The sequence below is a fragment of the Myotis daubentonii genome, chromosome 2, assembly GCF_963259705.1.
Source record: "Myotis daubentonii chromosome 2, mMyoDau2.1, whole genome shotgun sequence".
Lineage (NCBI taxonomy): Eukaryota > Metazoa > Chordata > Mammalia > Chiroptera > Vespertilionidae > Myotis > Myotis daubentonii.
Window position 1 is genome coordinate 53,725,041 of NC_081841.1, and position 26,513 is coordinate 53,751,553.

The 26,513-nt window shown below is 42.1% G+C and overlaps 1 protein-coding gene across 10 annotated transcripts in view; it reads right to left on the minus strand.

Moving 5' to 3' along the window:
• Positions 1 to 26,513, minus strand: part of ATF7 (activating transcription factor 7) — a 114,758-nt gene that overhangs the window by 48,346 nt on the left and 39,899 nt on the right. For 2 of the 10 annotated variants that reach the window (XM_059683051.1, XM_059683052.1), the window contains exon 3: positions 25,528 to 25,599. The exons of the other annotated variants lie outside the window; for them this stretch is intronic. In XM_059683051.1, coding sequence (XP_059539034.1) covers positions 25,528 to 25,563 — 36 coding nt within the window. In that variant the 5' untranslated portion in view covers positions 25,564 to 25,599. The remainder of the gene's footprint in view (positions 1 to 25,527; positions 25,600 to 26,513) is intronic. 10 annotated transcript variants of the gene reach the window in all.

A 26,513-nucleotide genomic window follows, 5' to 3' on the forward strand; every position in this document is an offset into this window, starting at 1 on the left:
AATAAAACAAATAAAATACCCCCAAAAAATCATTACCAAAGATTTTAAAGGAATGTAAAATACATAATTTTCTGGTCTTCTTTTATTTTTGTGACTTTATTTTCTCCTATTTTTCCACTAATGCTTTCTATTCAGGTCATGATCTCTACTGATATGCAAAGTCTACTTGTTTTCAATTTTGTGTCTCCACACAATCTCCCTATTCTCATACATGTCTTCCCATCTCCCTCAGTTTATCCAAATCCAAGGCCCCGCTGAAATCCAATTGCTTTTTAAAAATGATTTTTTATTAATTTCAGAGAGGAAGGGAGAGGGTGAGAGAGATAGAAACATCAATGATGAGAGAGAATCACTGATTGGCTGCCTCCTGCACACCCCCTACTGGGGATTAAGCCCATGACCTGGGCATGTGCCCTTCACTGGAATCGAACCCAGGACCCTTCAGTCTGAAGGCCAACACTTTATCCACTGAGCCAAACCAGCGCATCTCCATTTCTAAAGTGTATTTCATTATGTAAGTACTAGTAAGTGAGAATTAGTATATCCTTCCTCCTTTTTTATTAGATAGCAGATTTCCTTTATTAAAGAAAGGCACCAAGGACAATTTCTGTATGCTGGCGTTATACCGCTGTGCATGGAAGGACACCCGTGCCATGTCTTGTGGGCCAATTCATTTTCTTCGGGTATCTGATTCCATCATTGAACTTTATTCTCTTACAAACTAAAATACTCTGTATAAAAAATGTCAATTCATAAAAGCAACCTTTTTCTTCTTCACTCCCCAAACTACTAGTAGTAATTTTAACTACATCATTTTAAACATTTTCTTTTAGGATCCAAATTACTTGAATTTTATAGGGCAGAATATCAGCAACCCACAGGAGTCAAGCTGTGTCAAGAACTGATTCCTCATTTTAAAAAGCTTACTCCACAGTACCTGACAAGGGAAAAAGGTGTATTACAATCATTTCAATAAACATGGGGAAAGGGGTAAGAAAAGAATAATAAAACCATAGTCAACCTTGAATTGCTGGTTCTTCATCATTATAACCTGAGATTAATATCAATGCATTATTCTACATCATTCAGACCAATGATACGACTATTCTAAGTAGCAGAAGTATTAAACACCCAGTCGCACCTGATCACTCATTTTTATTTTGGTTCCTTGTTCCCTCCACTTATTTATGACAAATGTGAAAAATCATGAGCCCCACAGGTAGTGCCAAGTAAATTGCAGGTGCCCAATAAATTACAGCAAACAGGCAACTGAACTCCAAAGGTAGTATAGGCCAACTCTAAGAAATTGGGAAGTATAGGAAAAAGGATAGAAAATATAATTTCTTATCAGTTTAAGTTGGGAAAGGTTAGGTATTTTGTTTTTAAATCTTGCTTATTACTTGATGGGACTGAGAAATACAATTTTACTTCAGGTTTCAATGCAATTAGCCAAAGTCCTGGTCATCTAAATTTCCTCTATGGGATTGCCTAGTATCATAGTAAAGTAGTAAGTACAAATCTTTCTTCTCTTCTCTTTCTCTTTTAATTTTTTATTGGGGCAGAATACACAAAACATAAATTTACTATCATAACCATTTAAAAATATTTTTTTTTACTGATTTTAGAGAGGAAGGGAAGAAACATCAATGATGAGAGAGAATCATTGATCGGCTGCCTCCCACATATCCCCCACTGCGGATTGAGCCTGAAATTCTGGCATGTGCCCTGACTGGAAATCGAACCATGACCTCTTGGTTCATAGGTCAACATTCAAACACTGAGCCATACCGGCCGGGCACCATCATAATCATTTTTAAGTGTACAGGTCAGTGGTATTAAATACATTTACATTGTGTAACCATCACCACCATCCATCCTCATAACAATGTTCATTTTGTAAAACTAAAACTCTACAGCCATTAAACAATAACCCCGATCCCCCTGGCAGCCACCATTATACTTTCTTTTTTATTTTTAATTGATTTTTTAGAGGGAGGAAGGGAAAGGGGGGGGGTGGTGCTGGGAAAGGTAGACAGAGAGAAACACATCGAATTGTTGTTCCATTTATTGATGTATTCATTGGTTGATTCTTGCATGTGCCTTGACCAGGATCAAACCCGCAACTTTGGCTTATCAGGACAATGCTCTAATCAACTTAGCCAAGGCCTATACTTTCTGAGCTAATAATTCTGACTAAGTACCTCAAATACGTGAAGTCATAATGTATTTGTCTTTTGTGACTTATTTCACTTTGCCTGTCTTCAAGGGTCATCCTGTTGTAGAATACAGAAGAATTTCCAACCTTTTTATTTTCATTTTTTTAATCCGCACCCGAGGATATTTTTCCATTGATTTTTAGAGAGAGTGGAAGACAGAGGGAAAGACAGAGAGAAATATTGATGTGAGAGAAACACATCAATTGGTTGCCTCCTGCATGAGCCCCAACCAAGACCCGGGTTGGAGAGAAGCCTGCAACCGAGGTACGTGTCCTTGACCAGAATTGAACCTGGGACCCTTTGGTCCACAGGCTGACACTCTATCCACTGAGCCAAACTGGCTAGGGCAGAATTTCCAACCCTTTTAAAGTATGAACACTATGTCTTATATGTATTTACAACATTTTGTTTATTTATGTATTAGTCGATGGACACTCAGGTTTTAGATATTGTCAATAATGCTGCTATAAATATGGGTGTACAAATATTTCTTGAGACCCTGCTTTCATTACTTTTGGTTCCATATATTGTATACTCAGAGGTGAAATTGCTGGATCATATGGTAATACTATTTTTAATTTTTTGAGGAGCTGCCATACTGTTTTCCACATTGGTTGTACCATTTTATACTACCACCAACAGCATGCAAAGGTTCCAATTTCTCTACATCCTCACTAAACTTCTTTTCTTTTCTTTTTCTAAAAATATTTGATAAGTATTCTGTCCACTAGTAACTAATATTTGAGAACTGTTATAATATTAATGAAGCTTAATCTAAGAGAAGTTCAACTTACATTTTTCAAAAATATTTCATACTGGGTATTAACAAGAGAGATAATTATGTTCAAAATTATTATGCCAAAACTTGTAATAAATGTTTGATGGTACTATATATGCAATTCAGTTTTTGGTGTAAGGTTCTCTGGCAGTCAGAAAGAACATCTGATTTATTTCGCTAATAGGAATATGTCTTTTTTTTTTAAAAAAAATCTTTATTGTTCAGATTATTACAGCTGTTCCTCTTTTTCCCCCCCCATAGCTCCCCTCCACCTGGTTCCCACCCTGTCCCATGCCCTTACCCCCCCGCCATTGTCCTCGTGAATAGGTGTAAGATTTTTGTCTAATCTCTTCCCGCACCCCCTACACCCTCATCCCCCAGCCGAGAACTGTCAGTTGACTCCCTTTCTATGCCTCTGATTTTATTATATTCACCAGTTTATTCTGTTCTTCAGATTTTTTATTCACTTAATTTTTAGATTCACTTGTTGATAGATATGTATTTGTCACTTTGTTCATAATTTTTATCTTTACCTTTTTCTTCCTCTTCTTAGAGAATACCCTTCAGCATTTCATATAATACTGGTTTGGTGGTGATGAACTCATTTATTTTTTTCTTGTCTGTGAAGCTCTTTATCTGACCTTCAATTCTGAATGAGAGCTTTGCTGGGTAACCTTGGTTGTAGGTTCTTGCTATTCATCACTTTGTATATTTCTTGCCACTCCCTCTGGCCTGCATAGTTTCTGTTGAGAAATCAGCTGACAGTCGTATGGGTACTCCCTTGTAGGTAACTAACTGTTTTTCTCTTGCTGCTTTTAAGATTCTCTCTTTGTCTTTTGCTCTTGGCATTTTAATTATGATGTGTCTTGGTGTGGTCCTCTTTGGATTCCTTTTGTTTGGGGTTCTCTGCGCTTCCTGGACTTGTAAGTCTATTTCTTTCACCAGGTAGGGGAAGTTTTCTGTCATTACTTCTTCAAGTAGGTTTTCAATATCTTGCTCTCTCCCTTCTTCTGGCACCCTCATAATTCGGATGTTGGTATGCTTGAAGTTGTCCCAGAGGCTCCTTACACTATCTTCACATTTTTGGATTCTTTTTTCTTTTTGTTTTTCCGTTCGGGTGTTTTTTGCTTCTTCGTATTTCAAATCTTTGACTTGATTCTTGGGATCCTCTAGTCTGCTGTTGGAACTCTGTATAATATTCTTTATTTCAGTCAGTGTATGCTTAATTTCTAGTTGGTCCTTTATCACAACCTCGAGGGTCTCATTAGGTTTCTTGTAGGTCTCATTAAGTTTATCGGCAGTTTCTAGAAAATTCTTGAAAAACCTTATAAGTGTGGTTTTGAACTCTATATCCAGTAGTTTGCTTTCCTCCATTTCTGTCATTTGTGACCTGTTTCTTTATCTCTGCAGTTTGGCTGCTTCCCTGTGTTGACAGAGTGGCTTTCTGTACTAGGTGTCCAATAGGGCCCAGTGGCTCAGCCTCCCCAATTACCTGAGGTGGACACTCTTGGTGAACCCCTTTGTGGGCTTTGTGCACAGTCTTGTAGTCTTGTTGTAGTTAAGCCTTGATTGTTGTAGTTATCACTTGGAGGAATTGACCTCCAGGCCAATTGGCTGTGAGAATCAGCTGTGTCTACAGTGGGAGAACTTCTGTGCTGGAGACACCCTTGTGGGGCAAGACTTGCTTCAGTGAGGCTTTGGTGCTCACTGAGTCTGCCCCTTATGGATCTGAGGAGTTGTAATCTGGATGGTCCCACTCTGACCACTGGGTACACTGGCTCTTGGATCTCTAAGGAGGTGCTAATTTAGCCTCTTCCTGAGGCTACCCAGCACGAGCTATGGAGAGATCTGCAGATTCCTCTTCTTTGTTTGGGGTTTGGAGGTGCCCAGATGAGGCCCAGCTGTGAAGCAATGCAAGCTGCTGTGGGGCCTTGGGCCTTCTTTTGGATGTTCTGGGTCTCTCTGACCCAGCTGCAGTTTGTTAAGTAATTTTCAGATTGCAAAGGGCCAGGCCTTTCATATGCAAAAGCCTCTGCACACAGCTTGGGTGGGGTAGGGTCTCAGGGAATCAACAGGGTGGAGCAAACAGCTATGGCTGATCCTCAGTCCTACCCTAACAGGCCCCGAGTCTCAGTGTCCCGGTAATCGCTGCAAGCACCTCTGAGAGAAAGCCGCCCTCAAGTTCCAACCGATGCCAGACAGTCCAGTTTCTCCCTGTATGAGTCTGGGTCCCCAGAGACTCACCTGGAACTGGAGTTCAGAGCAGTTGGGAGCTTGAGACTCCCTCCCGATTGAAAAAGACAACCCTGTCCTCAGCTGCCAGCCCTTTCCACGTGCGCTTCTGTACCTCTGCACTTTACTTCCTCACCTCTCTGAGTCTCAGTGTGCTTTTCTCTTTCTTTCTAGTTGTAGAATTTCCACTCAGCCAGCCTTCCTGTGGTTGTGGATGATGTCCGTTTTGTCTTTTAGTTGTATTTTTGAAGTGGTCGTGCGAGGCAGCAATTTCCGGTGTTTACCTATGCCGCCATCTTGGTTTTCTCCCTGTATATTATTCTTTATTTCCGTCAGTGTATGCTTAATTTCTGATTGGTCCTTTTTCATATCTTTGAGGGTCTCACTAAATTTCTCGGAGGTTTCTAAAAGATTCTTGAGTAACCTTGTAACTGTGGTTTTGAACTCTATATCCAGTATTCTGCTTTCATCCATTTCTTTCATTTGTGACTTGTTTCTTTGTCTCCACATTTTGGCTGCTTCCCTGTGTTTGTTTCTATGTACTGGGTAGCTGCTAAGTCTCCTTGAGTTGATAGAGTGGCCTTGTACGGTTGGTGTCCTATAGGGCCCAATGGCCCAGCCTCCCCAGTCACCTGAGGTGGATACTCTTGGTGCACCCCTTTGTGGGCTGTTTGCACAGTCTTGTTGTAGTTAAGCCTTGATTGTTGTTGGTATCACTGGGAGGATTTGACCTCCAGGCCAATTGGCTGTGATGACCAGCTGTGTCTACACTGTAAGATCTATTGCGCAGGAGACATCCTTATGGGGCAGGACTTGCTTCAGTAGGGCTTTGGTGCTCACTGAGTCTGCCCCTTGAGTGTGTCTCTTATGGATGAGAAGAGTTGTAATCCATTATGGTCTCACTCTGACCACTCGGTACACTGGCTCTTGGATCTCCAAGGAGGTGCAAGGTCAGCCACTGTCTGGGGCCACCCAGCAAGAGCTTCAGAGATATCTGCAGATTCCTCCTCTTTGTATGGGGTTTGGAAGTGCCCATATGAGGCCCAGCTGTGAAGCAAGGCCGCTGCTGCTGCCAGGTAGTGGGCCTTCTTTTGGAATTAAAATTTAAAAAATTTTTGCATTAAAAGACAGAGTAAAAAGACAGCCCAGAGAATGAGAAAAAATATTTGGAAGTCTATATCTGATAAGGCATTAGCATCCAGAATATATGGAGAACATTTAAAACTCAACAACAAAAAAACAACTGAATTCAAAAATTGACAAAGTATACATTTTACATTACAGATGTCCCCCTCTCAACAATAAAGACTTAGTATTAAAAAATAATAGCACCTCCTTAGAGATACAAGAGCCAGCTGCCATTTGTTTTAGGTGAAAGGACAGGTCATTCATATGCAAAAGCTGATGCACCCAGCTTGGGTGGGGTTGTAAATTGGGTGGAGCGGGGTCTCTGGGAATCACCAGGGCGGAGCAAACAGCAATGGCTGCCCTGAACTGGAGAAGTCCCTGGTTCTCCACGTCCTGCGTACCCATGCAGGAACAATGCTCGCTGGGAGCACCTCTAAGAGTAAGCCGCCTTCGCATTCCTGTCCTGATGCCAGACAATCCAGTTTCTCCCCATATGTGTCTGGGTCCCCCAGAGTCTCACCCGGAACTGAAGTTCAGAGCAAGTGGGAGCTTGTATCTCCCTCCCGGTTTAAAGAACAGCACATCTAGGTGCCAGTACTTTCTGCGCCTCTGCACCTCTTACTAGTCTCAATGAGCTTTCTTCACCTCTCTAGTTGTGGAACTTCCACTCAGCCAGCTTTCCTGTGGTTCTGGGTGGTAGTTGTTTTGCCGTTTAGTTGTAATTTTGATGTGGTTGTGAGAGGCAGCAAGTATAGGTGATTACCTATGCCGCCATGTTGGTTTCTCCTCGGAATCTCTCTTAATGTTAGCATGGCCTCTTCCTGGTATTTCTTTTGCTGCTGATTTTTAGCATAGTTATATGTGACTATATGAATGGAGGTGAGTAGCGAGGTGCCTCATCATGTTTACTCCAAATAAGAGTACATACCTGATTACTATAGTAATGAGGAGGTAGACAGGCAATGCAACTGCCCAATACTTTTGAGGCCAATAAGTCAACATTAAAGCATTAAGCCCAAACTCAGGAACAAAAGTCCACACAAGATACAGGATGAAGCCAAATTAGAAGCTTAAGAAAAGAACAAAGCCATAAATCACTCTTTCTGGCAATGTCAACGGTGAATTTTCCAACATTTTCCCTGTGGCTTTGAGACAATGAGGTCAAGGTGGTCCTCTACCTTGACACCTTCAAGCGCCCACTTGGGCCCCTTCCAACAGCTCAGCGAGGAACTGAGGGGTGACGGCACCCCCCGTCAGGGTGCAGGCGCAACCGCTTATTTTCTTTTCTTAATAACTAGAGGCCCAGTACACGAAATTCGTGCACGGGTGTGGGGGGTGGTGTCCCTCAGCCTGGCCTGTACCCTCTCACAATCCGGGAGCCCCGTGATCAACTGCCCCACAGAGGGAGGCCCCACCCACCTGCTGCAGCACCGCCGCTGGGTAGCCTGGGCCTCCCTCTTTGGGGCGATGGATCTTGGAAGTTTGCGATCCATCGCCCCAAAGAGGTAGGCCCTGTCCACCCGGCTGGGGCTCCGTGATGGATCGCTCTCGCAGAGTGAGGCCCTGTCCACCCACTACAGCCCACTGGTCAGTGGCCTGGGCCTCCCTCTTTGGGGCGATCATGGGGCAATGGCTGGACCCCTGACTAATCGCATTGCACCCACCTTGACTGGCCTGGTGCCAGTGGGTGTCATAGTGTGGTCGTCTGGAGTTGTTCCGCTGTTTGGCTGTTCGGTCGATTTGCATATTATCATAGATAGTAATCATAATCGGTGTAAAGTGATATCTCATTGTATTCTGATGTGCATTTCCCTAATGATTAGTGATGTTGAGCATCTTTTCATATACTTATTGGACATCTGTATATTTTTCTTTGGAGAAATGTATACTTTGCCAATTTTTGAATTCGGTTGTTTTTTTGTTGTTGAGTTTTAAATGTTCTCCATATATTCTGGATGCTAATGCCTTATCAGATATAGACTTCCAAATATTTTTTCTCATTCTCTGGGCTGTCTTTTTACTCTGTCTTTTAATGCAAAAAATTTTAAAATTTTAATGAAGTTCAATTGGTCTATTTTTTCTTTTCTTACCTGCACCTTTGGTGTCATATTCAAGAAATCACTGCCAAATCCAATGTCATAAAGTTTTGTCCTACGTTTTCTTCTAAGAGTTTTATTGTTTTAGGTCTTACATTTAAATTCTTGATTCATTTTGAATTAATTTTTATATATGCTGTTAGAGAAGAGTCCAACTTCATTCTTTTGTATGTGGAAATCCAGTTTTCCCATTTGTTGAAAAAACTGTCCTTTCTCCATTCAAAGTGATGAATAGCAAGGACCTACAACCAAGATTACTCTACCCAGCAAAGCTATTATTTAGAATTGAAGGTCAGATAAAGAGTTTCACAGACAAGAAAAAAATGAGTTCATCACCACCAAACTAGTATTACATGAAATGTTGAAGGGTGTTCTTTAAGAAGAGGAAGAGGAAGAAGAAGGAGGAGGAAGAGGAGAAGATGAACAATAAAATGGCAATAAATATATATCTATCAATTGAGTCTAAAAATCAAAATAAATGAACAAGAAATCTAATGAACAAAATATACTGAATAAAATAGAATCAGAGGCACGGAAACATGGCACAGACTGACGACTCTGAGAGGGAAGGGGGAGGGGGAGCGGGAAGAGATTAACCACATATCTTATATGCATGTATACATTACCTATGGACACAGACAATAGGGTGGTGAAGGCCTGGGGTGGGGTGGGAACTGGGGGGGTGGGGGGGACTGGAGGGAAAAAAGGGGGACATCTGTAATACTCTCAACAATAAAGACTTAGTATTAAAAAATAATAAAAAATGCTATCATTAAATAAATAAAAATAAAATCTATTAAGACTTAATTTATGGCCTAGAATATGATGTACTCAGGAAAATGTCCCCTGTGCACTTGAGAAGAAAGTGCATGCTATTGTTGTTGGTCAGAGTGTTCTATATATGCCTGTCAGATCAAGTTGGTTTATTGTGTTAAGTCTTCTATTTCCTTATTTTCTGTCTGGTCTTTCTATCCATTATTGTGAGCAAAGTATTGAATTCTTCAACTATTAATGTCTATTTCTCCCTTCAATTCTGTCAGTTTCTGCTTCATATATTTTGACAGTTTATCATCAGGTATGTAAATGTGTATAACTGTTATATCCTTTAGCTATATTGAAACTTTTATTAATATACTAGAGGCCTAGTGCACAAAATTTGTGCACTCAGGGTGGGGGGGGGTCACTCAGCCCGGCCCGTGCCCTCTCACAGTCCGGGAGCCCTCGGAAGATGTCCGACATCCTTAGTGCTGCCATGGAGGCAGAGAGGCTCCTGCCACTACCGCGCTCACCAGCCGTGAGCCCGGCTCAGGGCTTCTGGCTGAGTGGCGCTCCCCCTGTGGGAGCGCACTGATCATCAGGGGGCAGCTCCTGTGTTGAGTGTCTGCCCCCTGGTGGTGGTCAGTGCGCATCATAGCAACTGGTTGTTCAGCTGTTCGGTTGATTTGCATATTAGCCTTTTATTGTATAGGACTGTGGTCGGCAAACTGTGGCTCGCGAGCCACATGCAGCTCTTTGGCCCCTTGAGTGTAGCTCTTCCTAAGCCTTAGGACAGTGATGGCGAACATATGACATGCGTGTCAGAGATGACACGCGAACTCATTTTTTTGGTTGATTTTTCTTTGTTAACTGGCATTTAAATATATAAAATAAATATCAAAAATATAAATCTTTGTTTTACTATGGTTGCAAATATCAAAAAATTTCTATATGTGACACGGCACCAGAGTTAAGTTAGGGTTTTTCAAAATGCTGACACGCCAAGCTCAAAAGGTTTGCCATCACTGCCTTAGGAGTACCCTAATTAAGTTGTTAACAATGTACCTACCTATATAGTTTTAAGTTTAAAAAATTTGGCTCTCAAAAGAAATTTCAATCGTAGTACTGTTGATATTTGGCTCTGTTGACTAATGAGTTTGCCGACCACTGGTATAGGATAATGTCCTCTTTGTCTCTTATAACTTATTTTGATCAAAGATCTATTTATTCTGCTATAATTATACCTACCACTGCTCTCTTTTGGTAACCATTTGCATGGGACATCTTTGGCATCTGTTCACTTTCAACCTGTTTGTGTGTTTGGGTCTCAAGTGAGTCTCTTGGAGACATCATATAGTTTGATAACGTTTTTATCCATTTCACCAATCTCTGTCTTTTGATGGAAGAGTTTAATCCATTTGCTTTTAAAGTAAGTACTAATAAGGAGGACGACTGTCATTGTGCTCTTTGTCTTCTATATAATCTATAGCTTTTTTGTCTCTCATTACTGTCTTCCTTTTTAGTTGATTTTTTTAAAGAAATGCTTAAATTTCTCATTTCCTTTTGTGTATATTCTATAGTTGCTTTCTTTGTGATTACCCATGGAATTACATTTAGCAACCTCAAGTTATAATACTCTAATTTGACTTTATACCAGTTGAACTTTAATAAATGCAAAAACTGCTCCTTTACAGTTCTCAACCTATTTCTTTTGGTTGCTGATGTCACAAAATTACATCTTTATACACTGTAGGCCCCAAAATATTAACTAATAATTCTTTTAAATACATTAGGCTCTTAAATTATGAAGAAAAGAATATTTGGAGTTACAAATTAAAGTTACAGTAATATTAGCCCTAGCTGGTTTGGTTCAGTGGTTAGAGTGTTGACCGGCAGGCTGAAGGGCCACGGGTTCGATTCTGGTCAAGGGCGTGTACCTTGGTTGCAGGCTCGATCGCTGGCACTGGTCAGAGTGTATGCGGGAAGCAACCAATTGATGTGTCTCTCTCACATCGATGTTTCTCTCTCTGTCTCTCCCCTCCCTTCCACTCTCTCTAAAAATAAAATCAATGGAAAAATATATCCTTGGGTGAAGATTAACAAAAAAAAAGAAGAAATAAAGTTACAATAATATTAGTTTATGCATTAATAATTTTTTTCTTTAAAAGTATTAGTCTTTTGCCCTAGCCAGTTTAACTTAATGGGTAGTGTCGGCCTGTGGACCAAAGGGTCCCCGGGTTCAATTCCGGTCAAGGGCAAGTTATTTTGGTTGCTGGCTCCTTCCCAGGCCCTGGTAGGGGTGTGTGCAGGAGGCAACCAATCAATGTGTTTCACTCACATTGATGTTTCTCTCTGTCTTTCCCTCTCTCTTCCACTCTCTCTAAAAGATCAATGGAAAAATATCCTCAGGTGAGAATTAAAAACAACAAAAAAGTATTAGTCTTTTAAATCCTATAAAAAGCAAAAAGTGCAGTTACAAACCATTATTACAGTAATTCTAGCTTTATAATTTCCCACATATTTACCTTTCTTGAGATTTTGATTTCTCCCTATAGCTCTGAGTTTACTTCCTAGTATCCTTTCATTTTACCTTTCAGGACTCCCTCGAGCAATTCTTGCAGGGCAAGTCTAGTGATCATAAACCCTTTCAGCCTCTGTGTACCTAGGAATGTCCTAATTACTCCCTCACATTTGAAGGGCAGTTTTGCTGGATAGAGGATTCTTTTTAAAATATATATATATACATACTAGCGGCCCAGTGCACGAAATTCGTGCATGGGGGTAGGGGGTGTGTCCCTCAGCCCAGCTTGCACCCTCTCCAATTTGGGACCCCTTGAGGGATGTCTGACTGCCTGTTTAGGCAGTGGGATCAGGCCTAAACGGGCAGTCGGATATCCTTCTCACAATCCAGGACTGCTGGCTCCCAACTGCTCACCTGCCTGCCTGCGTGATTGCCCCTAACCCAGTGGTTCTCAACCTCCTGGCCCTTTAAATACAGTTCCTCATGTTGTGACCCAACCATAAAATTATTTTCATTGCTACTTCATAACTGTAATGTTGCTACTGTTATGAATCATAATGTAAATATCTGATATGCAGGATGGTCTTAGGCGACCCCTGTGAAAGGGTCGTTTGACTGCCAAAGGGGTCATGACCCAAAGGTTGAGAACTGCTGCCCTAACCGCTTCTGCCTGCCATCCTGATCAACCTCTAACCACTCCCCTGCCAGCCTGATCGATGCATAACTGCTCCCCCGCCAGCCTGATTGCACCTAACTGCCCTCCCTTGCTGGCCTGGTCACCCCTAACTGTCCTCCCCTGCCAGCCTGGTCCTGCCCAACTGCCCTCCCCTGCAGGCCTGGTTGCCCCCAACTGTCCTCCCCTGCAGGCCTGGTTCCCCACAACTGCCCTCACCTGCAGGCCCGGTCACCCCCAACTGCCCTCCTCTGCTGGCCCGGTTGCCCATAACTGCCCTTCCCCTGCAGGCCTGATCCTTCCCAACTGCCCTCCCCTGCTGGCCTGATCACCCACAACTGCCCTCCCCTGCCGGCCATCTTGTGGTGGCCATCTTGTGTCCACATGGGGGCGGCCATCTTTGACCACATGGGGGCGGCCATCTTGTGTGTTGGAGTGATGGTCAATTTGCATATTACATCTTTATTATATAGGATATATTTAACTGATTTGAGAGGAAGGGAGAGGGAGAAAGAGAAACATCAATGATGAGAGAGACGCACTGATCGGCTGCCTCCTACATGCCCCACACTAAGGATTGAGTCCACAACCCAGGCATGTGCTCTGACCAGGAATCAAACTGTGACCTGGTTCATAGGTCGATGCTCAACCACTGAGCCGTGCCAGTTGAGCTGGATAGACGATTCTTGGTTGACAGTTTTTTCTTTTAGGACTGCATATATTGGCCTTCGGTCTTCTGGCCTCCAAAGATTTTTATTTTCTGTTTCTTGCTCTCAATTATTTCCATTCTCCTACCTTCAAGTTCACTGATTCTTTCTTCTCCCTGATCAAATCTGCTCTGAATCTTTCTAGTGAATTTCTTATTTTAGTTATTGTACTTTTCAGCTTCAGGATTTCTTTTTCGGTTTTCTATTTCCTTGATATTTCTGTTTTGTTTACATATTGTTTTCTTGACTTTTTGCACATCTTCCTTTAGTTCTTTGAGCATCTTTAAGACAGTTGTTTTAAAGTCTTTGTCTAATAGATCTGCCATCAGGTCTTTTGCACAACAGTTTATTTTTTTCCTTTGAATGGGTCATACTTTGCTCTTTCTTTATATGCCTTGTGATTTTTTTGCTGAACACTGGACACTTGACTCTAATAAAGTTGTAACTCTGAAAATCAGATTCCACCCCTTCCCCAGGGTTTGCTGGTTTTTGTAATTGCTTTTGTGTTTTTTCATTGTTTAGGGTAACCTGTGTACACCTTCCACTGGGAATGTGCCCGCAACCAAGGTACATGCCCTTAGCCAGAATCGAACCTGGGACTGCTCAGTCCGCAGGCCAACGCTCTATCCACTGAGCCAAACTGGTTGGGGCTGCAATTGTTTTTTAATATCCTAGTCTTTATTGTCTGGCTCCTGAAAGGAGAAATAGTTAAAAATAAAGGGGAAAAAGGGTAAAGGTGCTTTAAATGTCCTAGAAGTCACATCAGCCAGAGGGGCTTATAACAATGCAGGGAGGTGCCACAAAATGGCTAACAACCTCTTTGTCTACACCTCTGTGATCAGAAGCAACAATCAGCAATCAGAGCACAGATCTCTGATATTCAGAGGAAAGGCAAAAATGACCCCATCCTCCAAGTTGCTCCAAGAACATATACACAACGGCCTGACAGGGAATGGGGATGTCTAACTTCTCCTGAAATCGACTAAAATTAACCACAATTTTCCTCTGATTCTTACCCTGAAAGTTACAAGCCTTCAATAGACTCCAGGGTCCCACAACAGTTATATCAGACAGATCCTGCCAGTGCAATTATTGTCTGATGGGAAGACAGATTCCTTGTACCTCCTATTCTACCATCTTCCCAGAATCCATTTATTTCTTTTTAATAATATTCTCTTGTGACTTTTTTCAGTAAGGCCATAAACTAAATTCTGTGTCCAATTACTTTGAAACTGGAAATCTGTATGGCTTGGCTTATCAGGCCTCTCTGGTCCTGAAGACTGTTATCTTACTTGCTAGATTACTTGGGGGAAGGACAGAGAAAGGGAAGAGGCAATAGGTTTGATGAAGGCATCATTGGTTTCTGAACCCATCCTCATTCCCAACTCTTCTCCCTTGTTTGTCTTCTACTATAAAGGCAAAAAAAAAAAAAAAAAAAAAAAAAGTGCCAGATATTCGTTTCCCAGCCTCCCATGCTGCTAAGACTAAACCTGTCAAAAAGTTCAGGTCAATGAGACACAGAAATCCAATGGCAGTAGAAGACTGTAACTCTGGAAAAGCTTTTGTTTCCTTATAAAAGAGAAAGATAGAGTGCTAGCCTATTAGCTCAGTTGGGTAGAGCTACTCAGTTGTCCAGATACACCAAGGTTGCAGGTTTGATCCCTGGTCAGGGCACATCATTAATCAACCAATGAATGCATAAGTAAATGCAACAACAAATTGATGTTTCTCTTTCACTCTCTCTCCCCACTCTAAAAAAAAAATCAATAAACTAAAAATATATTTTTTAAAGAAAAGGGAAAAGCAGAAAAGTCTCTGGTGCTACTCCTCTTTTCTTCCTCACCCTCTGATTGTGAGGTGACAAACTTGAAACTAAAAGGTAAAAGCTAAAAGTGGTGAAGCAGAGAGGTAGAAAGAACCTAGGTCCTCTTGCTTAACTCTGGAAAAGAGTCCTAATTCTAGACTTCTTTTGTTATAAGGTTCACAAAGTTTAAAGCTACTGTTAGGTACTTGCAGCTGCAACCATTCCTAACCAATAAATGATGACTTTCAAGATATATAGATTTTTCCTCTTTTTCAATTTAAGAAACTCAGAAACTGAAATATGCAAGGAAGTATCTCATTCTATATCTTCATGAGTATTTATCAATTGTACCCTAATGCAGACTTCCATTTTCATTTTCACATAGTATACCAAATAAATTACTCTATCTCATTTCCTATTGCCCCAGGGTTCCTTAAAAACAATGGTTATATACTATTTGGCGGGTTTTGGAAGGCCAAAATAGTAAAAGAGAAGCAACTTATGATGTTGCTCTTGAGACTGAGGTAATTAAAGATCACTCTTCACTAAGGTTCGGAGTTTTAGTTTGAGCCACATCTTTCCTTAGTTTTGGCTGATCCCCTACCTCAATACATAATGGCTGGCTCTTTATTAAAATCAAGGCCACTTTGGGAATTATGCTTAAGAATTAACAACAATATTCATTATCTTTCCTAAAATGGCAGCTACTTTCTTGAATGGATTAAATGCTCAGCAAACTTTAAAGGACCAGTGCTTTGGAGCAGAGATTCCAATAGCAATTCAGCAGGGCTTGGTTCTGTGTCAGTTACATAGCTAATTGCTTTTGCTCTAATGGTAGACTTTTTAGTATTCTGCTTTCCAGATGTAGCCACTTAGTTGAGGTACCATTAAAGTTCCCAAAGGAATAACTAGTTTTTAACAAAGCAAGGAAAGATTATTTTTGGGTCAAAGTGATTATCACTCAGTAAAAGTTCTGACATTACCCATTTATATTTTTCAGTATCATCTCTCTTTTCAAACTATTATTAGAATACTAGTAGCCCTGCACACAAATCCGTGCACCAGTAGCTCTCTGCGAGGCCTCCACGCCCACTGCCCAGAGGCTCTCCGCAGCCCAGAGGCCCACTCACGGCCAGGCGTGGAAAGCTTGCCTTGTTGCTGGGGCGACAACAAAAGCGTTCCACGCCCCAGCCTGGCCAGAGGCCCATCTGTGGCGGGGTGTGGAATGCTTGCCTCATCATTGGGGTGAGGACGCAAGTGTTCCCCCCACTCCCCCAGGCCCTCCGTGGCCAGGGTGGAATGCTTGTGTTGTTGTGGCGACTAAGGCTGCTCACGCTGCCTGCTCTCAGTGGCCGCCCCCCCCGCAACTGAGGGACTCCCGCGGGGCTGAGAGGACTAGGTGCCGCCATCTTGTGGCTATGGGCGCCACCATCTTTGTGACGGAGGGATGGTTAATTTGCATATCACCCTATTAGATAGGATTATGAGGTATAGACCTTTCAAAAACACATCACTCACTTTTATCTTCTAATTTGCTACACAGTAAGTGAAGCCATCCCTGGATCTCAGATATGGGTTGGGAAGGCCAAAGATACAGTGTGAACAATGTGGACCTTAACCATTAGATTTAGGCAAATCTACTACACAGTGTTTTCCTCAATTGGGCTGCTAAAAATTTCATTATGGAAAAAGAACTCTCTAATCCAGGGTGGGGAATGTCCAGCCCGCAGGCCGCAATCATTTGGTCTAGCCCTGCCAAGGCATTGGGGTGAATTAATTAAATGTTTGACCAAATATAGCAGGCTAATTTTTAAGTTGATAATTTTGTATGGCCCACAAATCCTACCTAATAAAAGACAAAAAGGGTAATTAACCATACCTCCGCTATGCTTCCCATTGGCTAATCAGGGCGATATGCAAATTAACTGCCAACAAAGATGGCGGCCGGCAGCCACGCAGCTGAAGTGAACATGAGGCTTGCTTGCTCCAGTGATGGAGGAAGCCAAGGTTCCCCACCTGCCACGGCCTGGCTCTGAGCCTGAAAGCAAGAATGTTTCAATTATAGAAGCTAAACAAACCCCAGATACCTGCTTTCAGCAGGCCACGGCCTCAGAGCTGGGAGCGCCAGTGACGGCAACAATGTTTCAATTACAGAAGGTAAATAAATCGCAGGAAAAAAAAAGAAAAGAAAAAAAGGAGAGGCTGGGAGCTTCAGTCCCGGCCAGCCTGAAAACAGCCCTCAGCCCCTCACTCAGACTGACCAGGCACCCCAGTGGGGACCCCCACCCTAAAGGGGGTGTGGCCAGCCTGAAAACAGCCATCAGCCCATCATCCAGGCTGGCCAGGCACCCTAGTGGGGACCCCCACACTGAAGGAGGTATGACCAGCTGCAAACAGCCATCAGCCCCTCATCCAGGCTGGCCAGGCACCCAAGCGGGAACCCCACCCTGATCCGGGACACCCTTCAAGGTAAACCAGCCGGCCCCCACCCATGCACCAGGCCTCTATCCTATATAGTAAAAGGGTAATATGCAAACTGACCCTAACAGCAGAAAGACTGGGAATGACTGGTCACTATGACACACACTGACCACCAGGGGGCAGACGCTCAATGCAGGAGCTCCCTCTGGTGGTCAGTCACTCCCACATGGAGGAGCTCTGCTCAGCCACAAGCCAGGCTGATGGCTGCCAGTACAGCGGTGGTGGTGGGAGCCTCTCCTGCCTCCTCAGCAGCGCTAAGGATGTCTGACTGCAGCTTAGGTCTGCTCCCCGCTAGCAAGTGGACATCCCCCGAGGGCTGCCGGGCTGCCAGAGGGATGTCTTACTGCCATCTTAGGCCCAATCCTCCGGGGAGCAGGCCTAAGCCAGCAGGTGGCCATTCCCTGAGGGGTCCCAGACTGCGAGAGGGCACAGGCCGGGCTGAGGGGCTGCCCTCCCTCCAAGTGCACAAATTTTTGTGCACCGGGCCTCTAGTTATATTATAAATATCTAAATGGCCCTTGGCAGAAAAACAGTTCCCCATTTCTGCTCTAAACACTTCTTGATAATACAGGAAATTCTGAATGCTTACAATGAGCTGAGCAGAGCATACACAAGTCACAGTATAGAGCCTATTAATGACTTTAAGGGCTTATACAATTTAGTACTGTAATAGTTAAGCCAAAATAAAAATTGAAGCTGGAAAGGCTGGAGTGAGGGAAGGAGAGAAGAAAAGAGAGGGAGGGAAGAAAAAAAAAGATCTATTTCTCAGTCTTCAAACTCACTCACTCACAAATAATTCCAAACTGCAGCAATATGTTGTTTTAAACAAGCTATCTAAGCTTAAGTGCCCAGAGCCTTAGCAAGAGGTTATAGGGTGGTAAAGAAATAGAAAAAGACTCAAATGGTTTGGCAGGTCTCTTAAATAAACCAGAAGCTTGTAGGTAGGGTGTACTGAATTTGGCTTGCCACCTTAATTTTTTCCAGTATGTATGTATGTATGTATGTATGTATGTATTTATTTTATTGTTTAAAGTATTACATGTCCCCTTTTTTCCCAATTGACCTCCCCCCCACTTTCTTTACCTAATGTAGTTTTTCCCTCATGTGAAAAACGTAAGTAGTAACTACAAGGAGGTAGCTAATTTCCCCCATGTCAGAGACCTCAGCGGTAAAATGGTATAATTTCTAGGGGCCAGGGAATAAAATTAGTAAAGGTTATTAAATATCTTTATTTTAATGACTACTTAATTTTAATGTGCATAGGTGTTTGATTCAGACTAAACATAGTTTACATCTAATGAAAGTATAACTTTCATTATGAACTGTAATCTAGGCAATTTGCCTAAACTCACAAAGCTTATTTTATTCGTCAAGTTGTAAGAAGAAATGTATTCTCTTCATATGATTATTAGCAAAACCAATTCAATTATAAGTCTCAAACACTTAGTTCTGTGCATTTCACACACTAAATGCTAAATTTTACAAAAATGGACATGTTCCTATTCTTATATTAACAGAGTATATGTTAATATGGAATGCAGAAGGAAAAACTGAAAATGATAGACTCATGAAAGAAAAAGTCAGGCCAACTTAGTAGTGACTACAATAAAACAAAGGCAGTTATATAATGCAATACAATACCCTTTGACCAACATGTTCATGTTTCCCTTACCCACAACCACTGGTAATGATGATTCTGTTCTCTGGTTCTATGACTTTGGCTATTTTAGAGTTTATGTGTAAGTGAGATCATACATTATTTATCTATCTGTGTCTGCCATATTTCATTTAGCATAATGCCCTCAAGATCCATCCATGTTGTTGCAAATGGAAGGATTTCCTTTCTTTCTTATGGCTGAATAATATTCCATTGTGCTCAGACATCTCTCAGAGCAATATTCTTGCCTAAATGTCTCCTAGGGCAAATGAAATAAATAAAAAACAAACAAAAAACAAGCAAATGGGGCTATAGCAAACTAAAAAGCCTCTGCACAGCAAAACAAACCATCAACAAAATGGAAAGGGAACCCACTGTATGGGAGAACATGTTTACCAATGATACATCTAACAAGGGCTCAATTTCCAAAATATACAAAGAACCTATACAACTCAACACCAATAAGACAAACAACCAATTAAAAACGTGCAAAGGATCTAAACAGACACTTCTCCAAAGAGGACATACAAATGGCCAATAGGCACATGAAAAAATGTTCAATATCACTAATCATCAGAGAGATGCAAATCAATACCACAATGAGTTATCACCTCACACCTGCCAGGATGTCTACCATCAATAAATAAATGAACAAAAAATGCTGGTGAGGATGTGGAGAAAAGGGAAACTTAGTGCACCCTTGATGGGAATACAGACTGGTGCAGCCACTGCGGAAACAGTATAAAGTTCCCTCAAAAAATTAAAAATAGAATTGCCTTTGGACCCAGCAACCCAACTTGTGGGAATATGCCCTAATAATTCCAAAACATCAATCAGAAAGAATATACGCAACCGTATGTTCATAGCAGCTTTATTTACAATAGCCAAGAAATGGAAACAGCCCAAGTAGATGAGTAGATAAAAAAGCAGTGGTACATTTACACAATGGAATACTACTCAGTCATTAAAAAGAAGGTAATCTTATCTTTTGCAACAGCATGAATAGACCTGGAGCGTATTATGCTAAGTGAAATAAGCCAGTCTGAGAAAGGCAAGTATCATGTGATCTCTCTTACATGTGGAATTTAATGCACAAAACAAACTGACAAACAAAATAGAAAAAGAGGCATGGATATATTGCCACCTTAATTTAATGCAGAAAATTTTTTTTACCATTACTTCTTGATATATTTAGCTTATTGATTATCTTCGTGTCTAACTTGCAAGGTTTTGAAATAAAACCAGGCAAATGGGAAACTCCTTAAATTTTGGATGTTTGCTTTATAGTCATAAGAGATATTTTTTAGAATATTGGCCACTGAAGAGGACAACAGGTAGGCAGGGGAAAAGAATGGAATCTATGCTGCCTAGCAGTAATGCTTATCCACATGCTTCTTTACTGTCATAGTGATCCAATACTGAAGCGATTCATCAGTTTCCCTAGAAACTGCCCCTGCTAATCAATCCAGCCTCATCTCCTGCTGCTCCCCATCACAATCTGTGCTCCATCTACAGCAAGCTACCTAGAATTTCTCTGAATGTACCATGCTGTTTCTTTCTTCATGTCTGACATTCTCTTATGTGTGGAATGTTCTCCACCTTCTCTGTCTCGCAAATTTTTCTTTATCTTTCAAAACCAGTTAAAACATAATTTCCTCCATGAAACTTTCCCTGATGTCTACCCTCTCAGTATTTGAAAAAACTGTACTTATATTATTACATTTATCATATTATAATTTAATTGGCAGTTATGTGTCTGACTCCCATACAAGACAGGGAATAACTTTGATGTCTTATATATCTTTTTATCACTAGTATCTAGTATGATGTCTAGTACATTATAGATATTCAAGTTTTTAAAAATTAAATTGAACTCACAAAGGCTAATAAAGGTCTGACTGAATTGAGAAAATTATTCATGAGCTAGTTTCTGGAAACCAGCCCCCAGACTTATTCAAAATTGGAGATATTTGGCAAAATACACAAAGGGAAAAAATGCCATTTTATTATTTCAATAGAGTCATATTCAATTTTTGATTGTGGTCTAAAATGATAAAAAATCCTTATTATATACAACCTCCCACCCTATTACATCAGAATGCAGACAAACCAGGAGGTACTAATGGGATCCTATTAACCTTCATATCACATTACAACAGCCCCATCTGTTAATTTGGGAAAGGAGCAAGGATAAATATAAAAGCCATTAAGCAGACTGATGGCTATCAGGGAAGAACTAAGACTCTGGTAACTCTTAGTCTTCACTTCTTGGTAACAACTCACTACAGCAAGTTGTAGATTTCAACCACAGTGTGGCAGGCTGTGGTTCCTATATTAGTTGCTAGAGCTGCCCTGACATATAATGGCTCCTATATTAGTTGCTAGAGCTGCCCTGACAAAGTACCACAAATCTGGTGCCTTAAACACAACAGAAATTTATTGTCTCACAACTCTGAAGGCTAGAAGTCTAAAATCAAGGCATCAGCAGGGCTGGTTCCCTCAGAAGGATGTATTCTAGGCTTCTCTCCTAGTTTCTGGTGGTTTGCTGATAATCTTTGGTGTTCCTTGGCTGTGGCAGAATAACTCCAATCTTTATATGGTTCAATTTCCTGTTTTTATAAGGATACCAGTTATATTGCATAGGTGCCCACCTTACTCCAGTATGACCTCATAATAACTAATTACAGCCAAATGAGGTCACATTCTGAGGAATACACCTCTATCTAGTAAATTAACTGAATCAATAAACAACTTCCAAAACAGAAAGCACCAGGTCCAAATGGGTTGGTGAATTATACCAAACATTTAAGGAAAAAATTATACCTATTCTCTACAATCTCTTCCAAAGGATTAGAAGCAGAGGGAATACTTTCTTACTTATTACTCTGCCTGCCAGCCTGATCACCCCCGAACCACTCTCCTGCCAGCCTGATCAACTCCTAACTGCTTCCCTGCCAGCCCGATTGCCCCCAACTGTCCTCCCCTGCTGGCCTGATCTCACCCCGAACTGCCCTCCCCTGCCGGCCTGGTCGCCCCCAACTACCCTCCCCTGCAGGCCTGGTCCCCTCCAACTGCCCTCCCCTGCAGGCCTGGTCCCCCCCAACTGCCCTCTGCTGCTGACCTGGTTGCCCCTAACTGCCCTCCCCTGCCAGCCTGGTTGCCCCCAACTACCCTCCCCTGCAGGCCTGGTCCCCCCCAACTGCCCTCCCCTGCCAGCCTGGCCGCCCCTAACTGTCCTCCCCTGCAGGCCTGGTTGCCCCTAACTGTCCTCCCCTGCAGGCCTGGTTGCCCCTAACTGTCCTCCCCTGCAGGCCTGGTAGCCCCCAACTGCCCTCCCCTTGCTGGCCTGATCGCCCACAACTGCCCTCCCCTGCTGGCCATCTTGTGGTGGCCATCTTATGACCACATGGGGGTGGCCATCTTGTGTGAGGGCATGATGGTCAATTTGCATATTACCTCTTTATTATATAGGATGAGGCCAGCATTACCCCAATACCAAAACAGAGAAAGGCATTACAAAAAAGAGAACTACAGACCAACATCTCTCATGTACATAGATGTGAAAATCCTCAACAAAATATCTATACTAATAAAAGAGAAAAATGGTAATTGGCGTACAACGATACCATTTTCATTGGCTAATCAGGGCTATATGCAAATTAACTGCCAACTATGATTGGCAGTTAACTGCCAACTAAGATTGGCAGTTAACTGCCAACAAGATGGCGGTTAATTTGCATATGTAGGCACAATGCAGGGAGGCGAAAGGGAAAGCAGGAAGAAGCCCCCTGCCACTGACAGTGATCGGAAACCCAGGGGGGAGCTAAGAGCTGGGGGGCAGGGCAAAGGTGGCCCTGGGGCTGCCTTTGCCCTGCCCCCCAGCCATGATCGGAGAATCAGGTGCCTTTTCCGCCCTGGCCAGTGATAGCAGGAAGTAGGGGTGGAGCCAGCGATGGGAGCTGGGCACGGTCGAAGCTGGCAGTCCCAGGAGCTAGGGGTCCCTTGCCTGGGCCTAAAGCGGAGCCCACGATCGCGGGGCTGCTGCAGCTGCGGGTCCCCGCTGCCTGGGCCGGACGCCTAGGCCAGAGGTGTTAGGCCTGGGCAGGGGCGGAGCCTGCAACCACGGGGAGCTGGGGGTCCCCTGCCCAGGCCTGACACCTCTGCCGGAGGCCTCAGGCCTGGTCAAGGGGCCGATCCGGTGATTGGTGATCGGAGGGTAATGAGGGTCAACTCCTCTGGCCGAGGCATCAGGCCTGGGCGGGGGGCGGAGCCGGGGATTGGGGGGATATGATGGTCCCCTTGCCCAGGCCTGAAGCCTGGGTCAGAGACGTCAGGCTTGGGCGAGGGGTGGAGCAAGCGATCAGAGGGAGATGGGGGTCCCCTGCCCAGGCATGATTCCTGGGCCAGAGGCCTCAGGCCTGGGCGGGGGCCAGAGCCAGTGATCGGGGGGAGATGGGGGTCCCCTTTCCAAGCCTAACACCTCTGGCGGAGGCGTCAGGCCTGGGCAAGGGGCCGATCAGGCGATCGGAGGGTGATGGGGGTCTACGCCTCTGGCTGAGGCATCAGGCCCGGGCAAGGGGTAGAGCCAGCAATCGGAGGGGGCTGGGGGCAGAACCAGTGATGGGGGGAAATGAGGGTCCCCTGCCCAGGCCTGACGCCTCTGTTAGAGGCGTCAGGCCTGGGCAAGGGGCCGATCCTGCGATTGGAGGGTGATGGGGGTCAACGCCTGAGGGCTCCCAGTATGTGAGAGGGGGCAGGCTGGGCTGAGGGACACTCCCACACACACACACACACCCAGTGCACGAATTTCGTGCACCGGGCCCCTAGTTAGTAAATAAAATCCAAAAATGTATAAAAAGAATTATACACCACAACCAAGTGAGATTTATCCTAGGTATGGAAGGCTGATTCAACATTTGAAAGTTAATTAATGTAATCCATTGCATCAACAGGCTAAAGAAGAAAAATCACATCACCATATCAACAGATGCAAAAAAGCATTTGACAAAATCCTGTACCTACTCATGATAAAAATTCTCAGCAAACTAAGAATATAGGAGAATTTCCTCAACTTGATAAAGAACATCTACAAAAAACCTACAGCTAACATCATACTTAATAAAGAGAAACTTGAAGCTTCCCTACTAAGAGCAAGAACAAGGCAAGGATGATCCATTCCCCCTCTCACTATTCCCTTTCAACATTGTACTAGATGTCCTAGCTAATACAGTAAGACAAAAAAGGAAATAAAAAGTATGTAACTTGGGAAGGAAGAAATAAAACTTTGTTCACAGATCACATGATTGTCTGTGTAGAAAATCCAGATGAAAACAAAACAAAACAAAAAACAAAACAAAAAAAACACCCCCAAAATACTCCTGGAATTAATAAGCAATTATAGCAAAGTTGCAGAGTACAAGGTTAATATACGAAAGTCAATTGTTTTCTTGTATACCAGCAATGAACAAGTGGAATATGAAATTAAAAGTAATATATCATTTATATTAGCACCTCCCAAAATGAAAGACTTCGGTATAAATCTAACAAAATATGTGTAAGACCTATACAAAGAAAATTATAAAACCCTAATGAACAAAATCAAAGAACTAAATATATATTTATTGTCAAGATATTAATTCTTCCCTAACTTGATCTATAGATTCAATGCAATCTCTATAAAAAACCCAGCAAGTAATATTGTGGGTGTTAACAAACTGATTCTAAACTTTATGTGGAAAGGTCAAAGACTCAGAATATACAACACAATATTGAAGGAGAATAATGCTGATAGACTGACACTATCCAATTCAAGACATAAAACTATAGTGATCAAGACAAGATAGCATTAGTGAAACAACAAACAAAAATATTAATGGAACATCAAAGAGAGCCCAGAAATAGACCCACATAATTATTTTTAACAAAGGAGGAAAGGTAATACAAAGGAGCAAACATGATCTTTTCACACAAACAGTGCTGGGACAATTGGACATCCACATGCAAAATATTAAATATAGATATTAACCTACAACCTTCACAAAAATTAATTCTAAATGAGTCATAGACATACATTTAAAATACAAAACTATAAACGCCTAAAAGATAACACAGAAGAACACCTAGATAATCTTGGGTTTGGCAGTGACTTTTTAGAGAAAAATACCAAGGGCATTGACTCCATGAAAGCAATAATTGATACGCTAAAGTTTATTAATATTAAAAACCTTGGGGGGAGGTTGGGGGTTAATGGGAGGGATGAGGACACATTTGTAATACCTTAACCAATAAAGAAATTAAAAATATATATATTGAAAACCTCTCTGTGAAAGACAATGTCAAGAGAATGAGAAGGCAAGTCACACACCAAGAGAAAATATTTGCAAAAGATAAATCGATAAAGGGCTGTTATACCAAATATACAAAGAACTCTTAAAACTCAACAATAAGAAAAAAAAATGGGCCAAAGATTTTGACAGACCTCACCAAAGAAGATATACAGATGGCAGCTAAGCATATGAAAAGATGCTCCACATCATATGTCCTCAAGGAACTGCAAATTAAAACAAAAACGACATAACCACTACACGCCTATTCAAATGACTAAAATCCAGATCCCTGACAACACCAAATGCTTGTGAGGGTGTGATGCAATAGAAACTTTCATTAATTGCTGGTGGGAATAGAAAATGGTAAAGTCACTTCGGAAGACAGTTTGGCAGTTTCTTACCAGACTAAACATACTCTTACCATACAATCTAGCAATCGTTCTCTTTAGTATTTATACAAGGAGTTGAAAACTATGTCGACACAAAAACCTGCACATGGATATTTACAGCAGTTTTGTTCATATTTGCCAAAACTTGGAAGAAAACAAGATATCTTTCAGTAGGTGAATGGATAAACTGTGGTACATCCAGACAATGAAATAGTATTCAGTGCTAAGAAAAAAGGAAGAAAAAGAAGAAGAAAAAAAGAGGTATCAAGCCATGAAAAGACACAGAAGAACCCTAAATGCATAGTACTAAGTGAAAGATGCCAATCTGAAAAGACTACTTACTATATCACCCCAACTATATGGCTTTCTGAAAAAGGTAAAACTATGGCGACAGTAAAACAATCAATAGATTACCTGGGGTCGGGGGAGGAATGGGATAGGGTGAACAGGTGGGGCACAGAGGATTTTGAGAGCAGTTAAAATACTCTGTATGATAATATAATAAAAGATACATATCATTATACATTTGTCCAAACTCATCAAATGTACAACATCATGAGCAAACTCTAAGGTAAACTATGGACTCTGGGTGATTGTGATGTACCTATAAGTGCAGGTTCATTGGCTGTAACACAAATACCACTCTGGTGGGGGATGTTGATAATGGGGGAGGCTATGTTATGTGTGGGAGAAAGGAATGTGTATATGGGGAATCTGTACTTCCCCTTCAATTTTGCTGTGAATCTAAA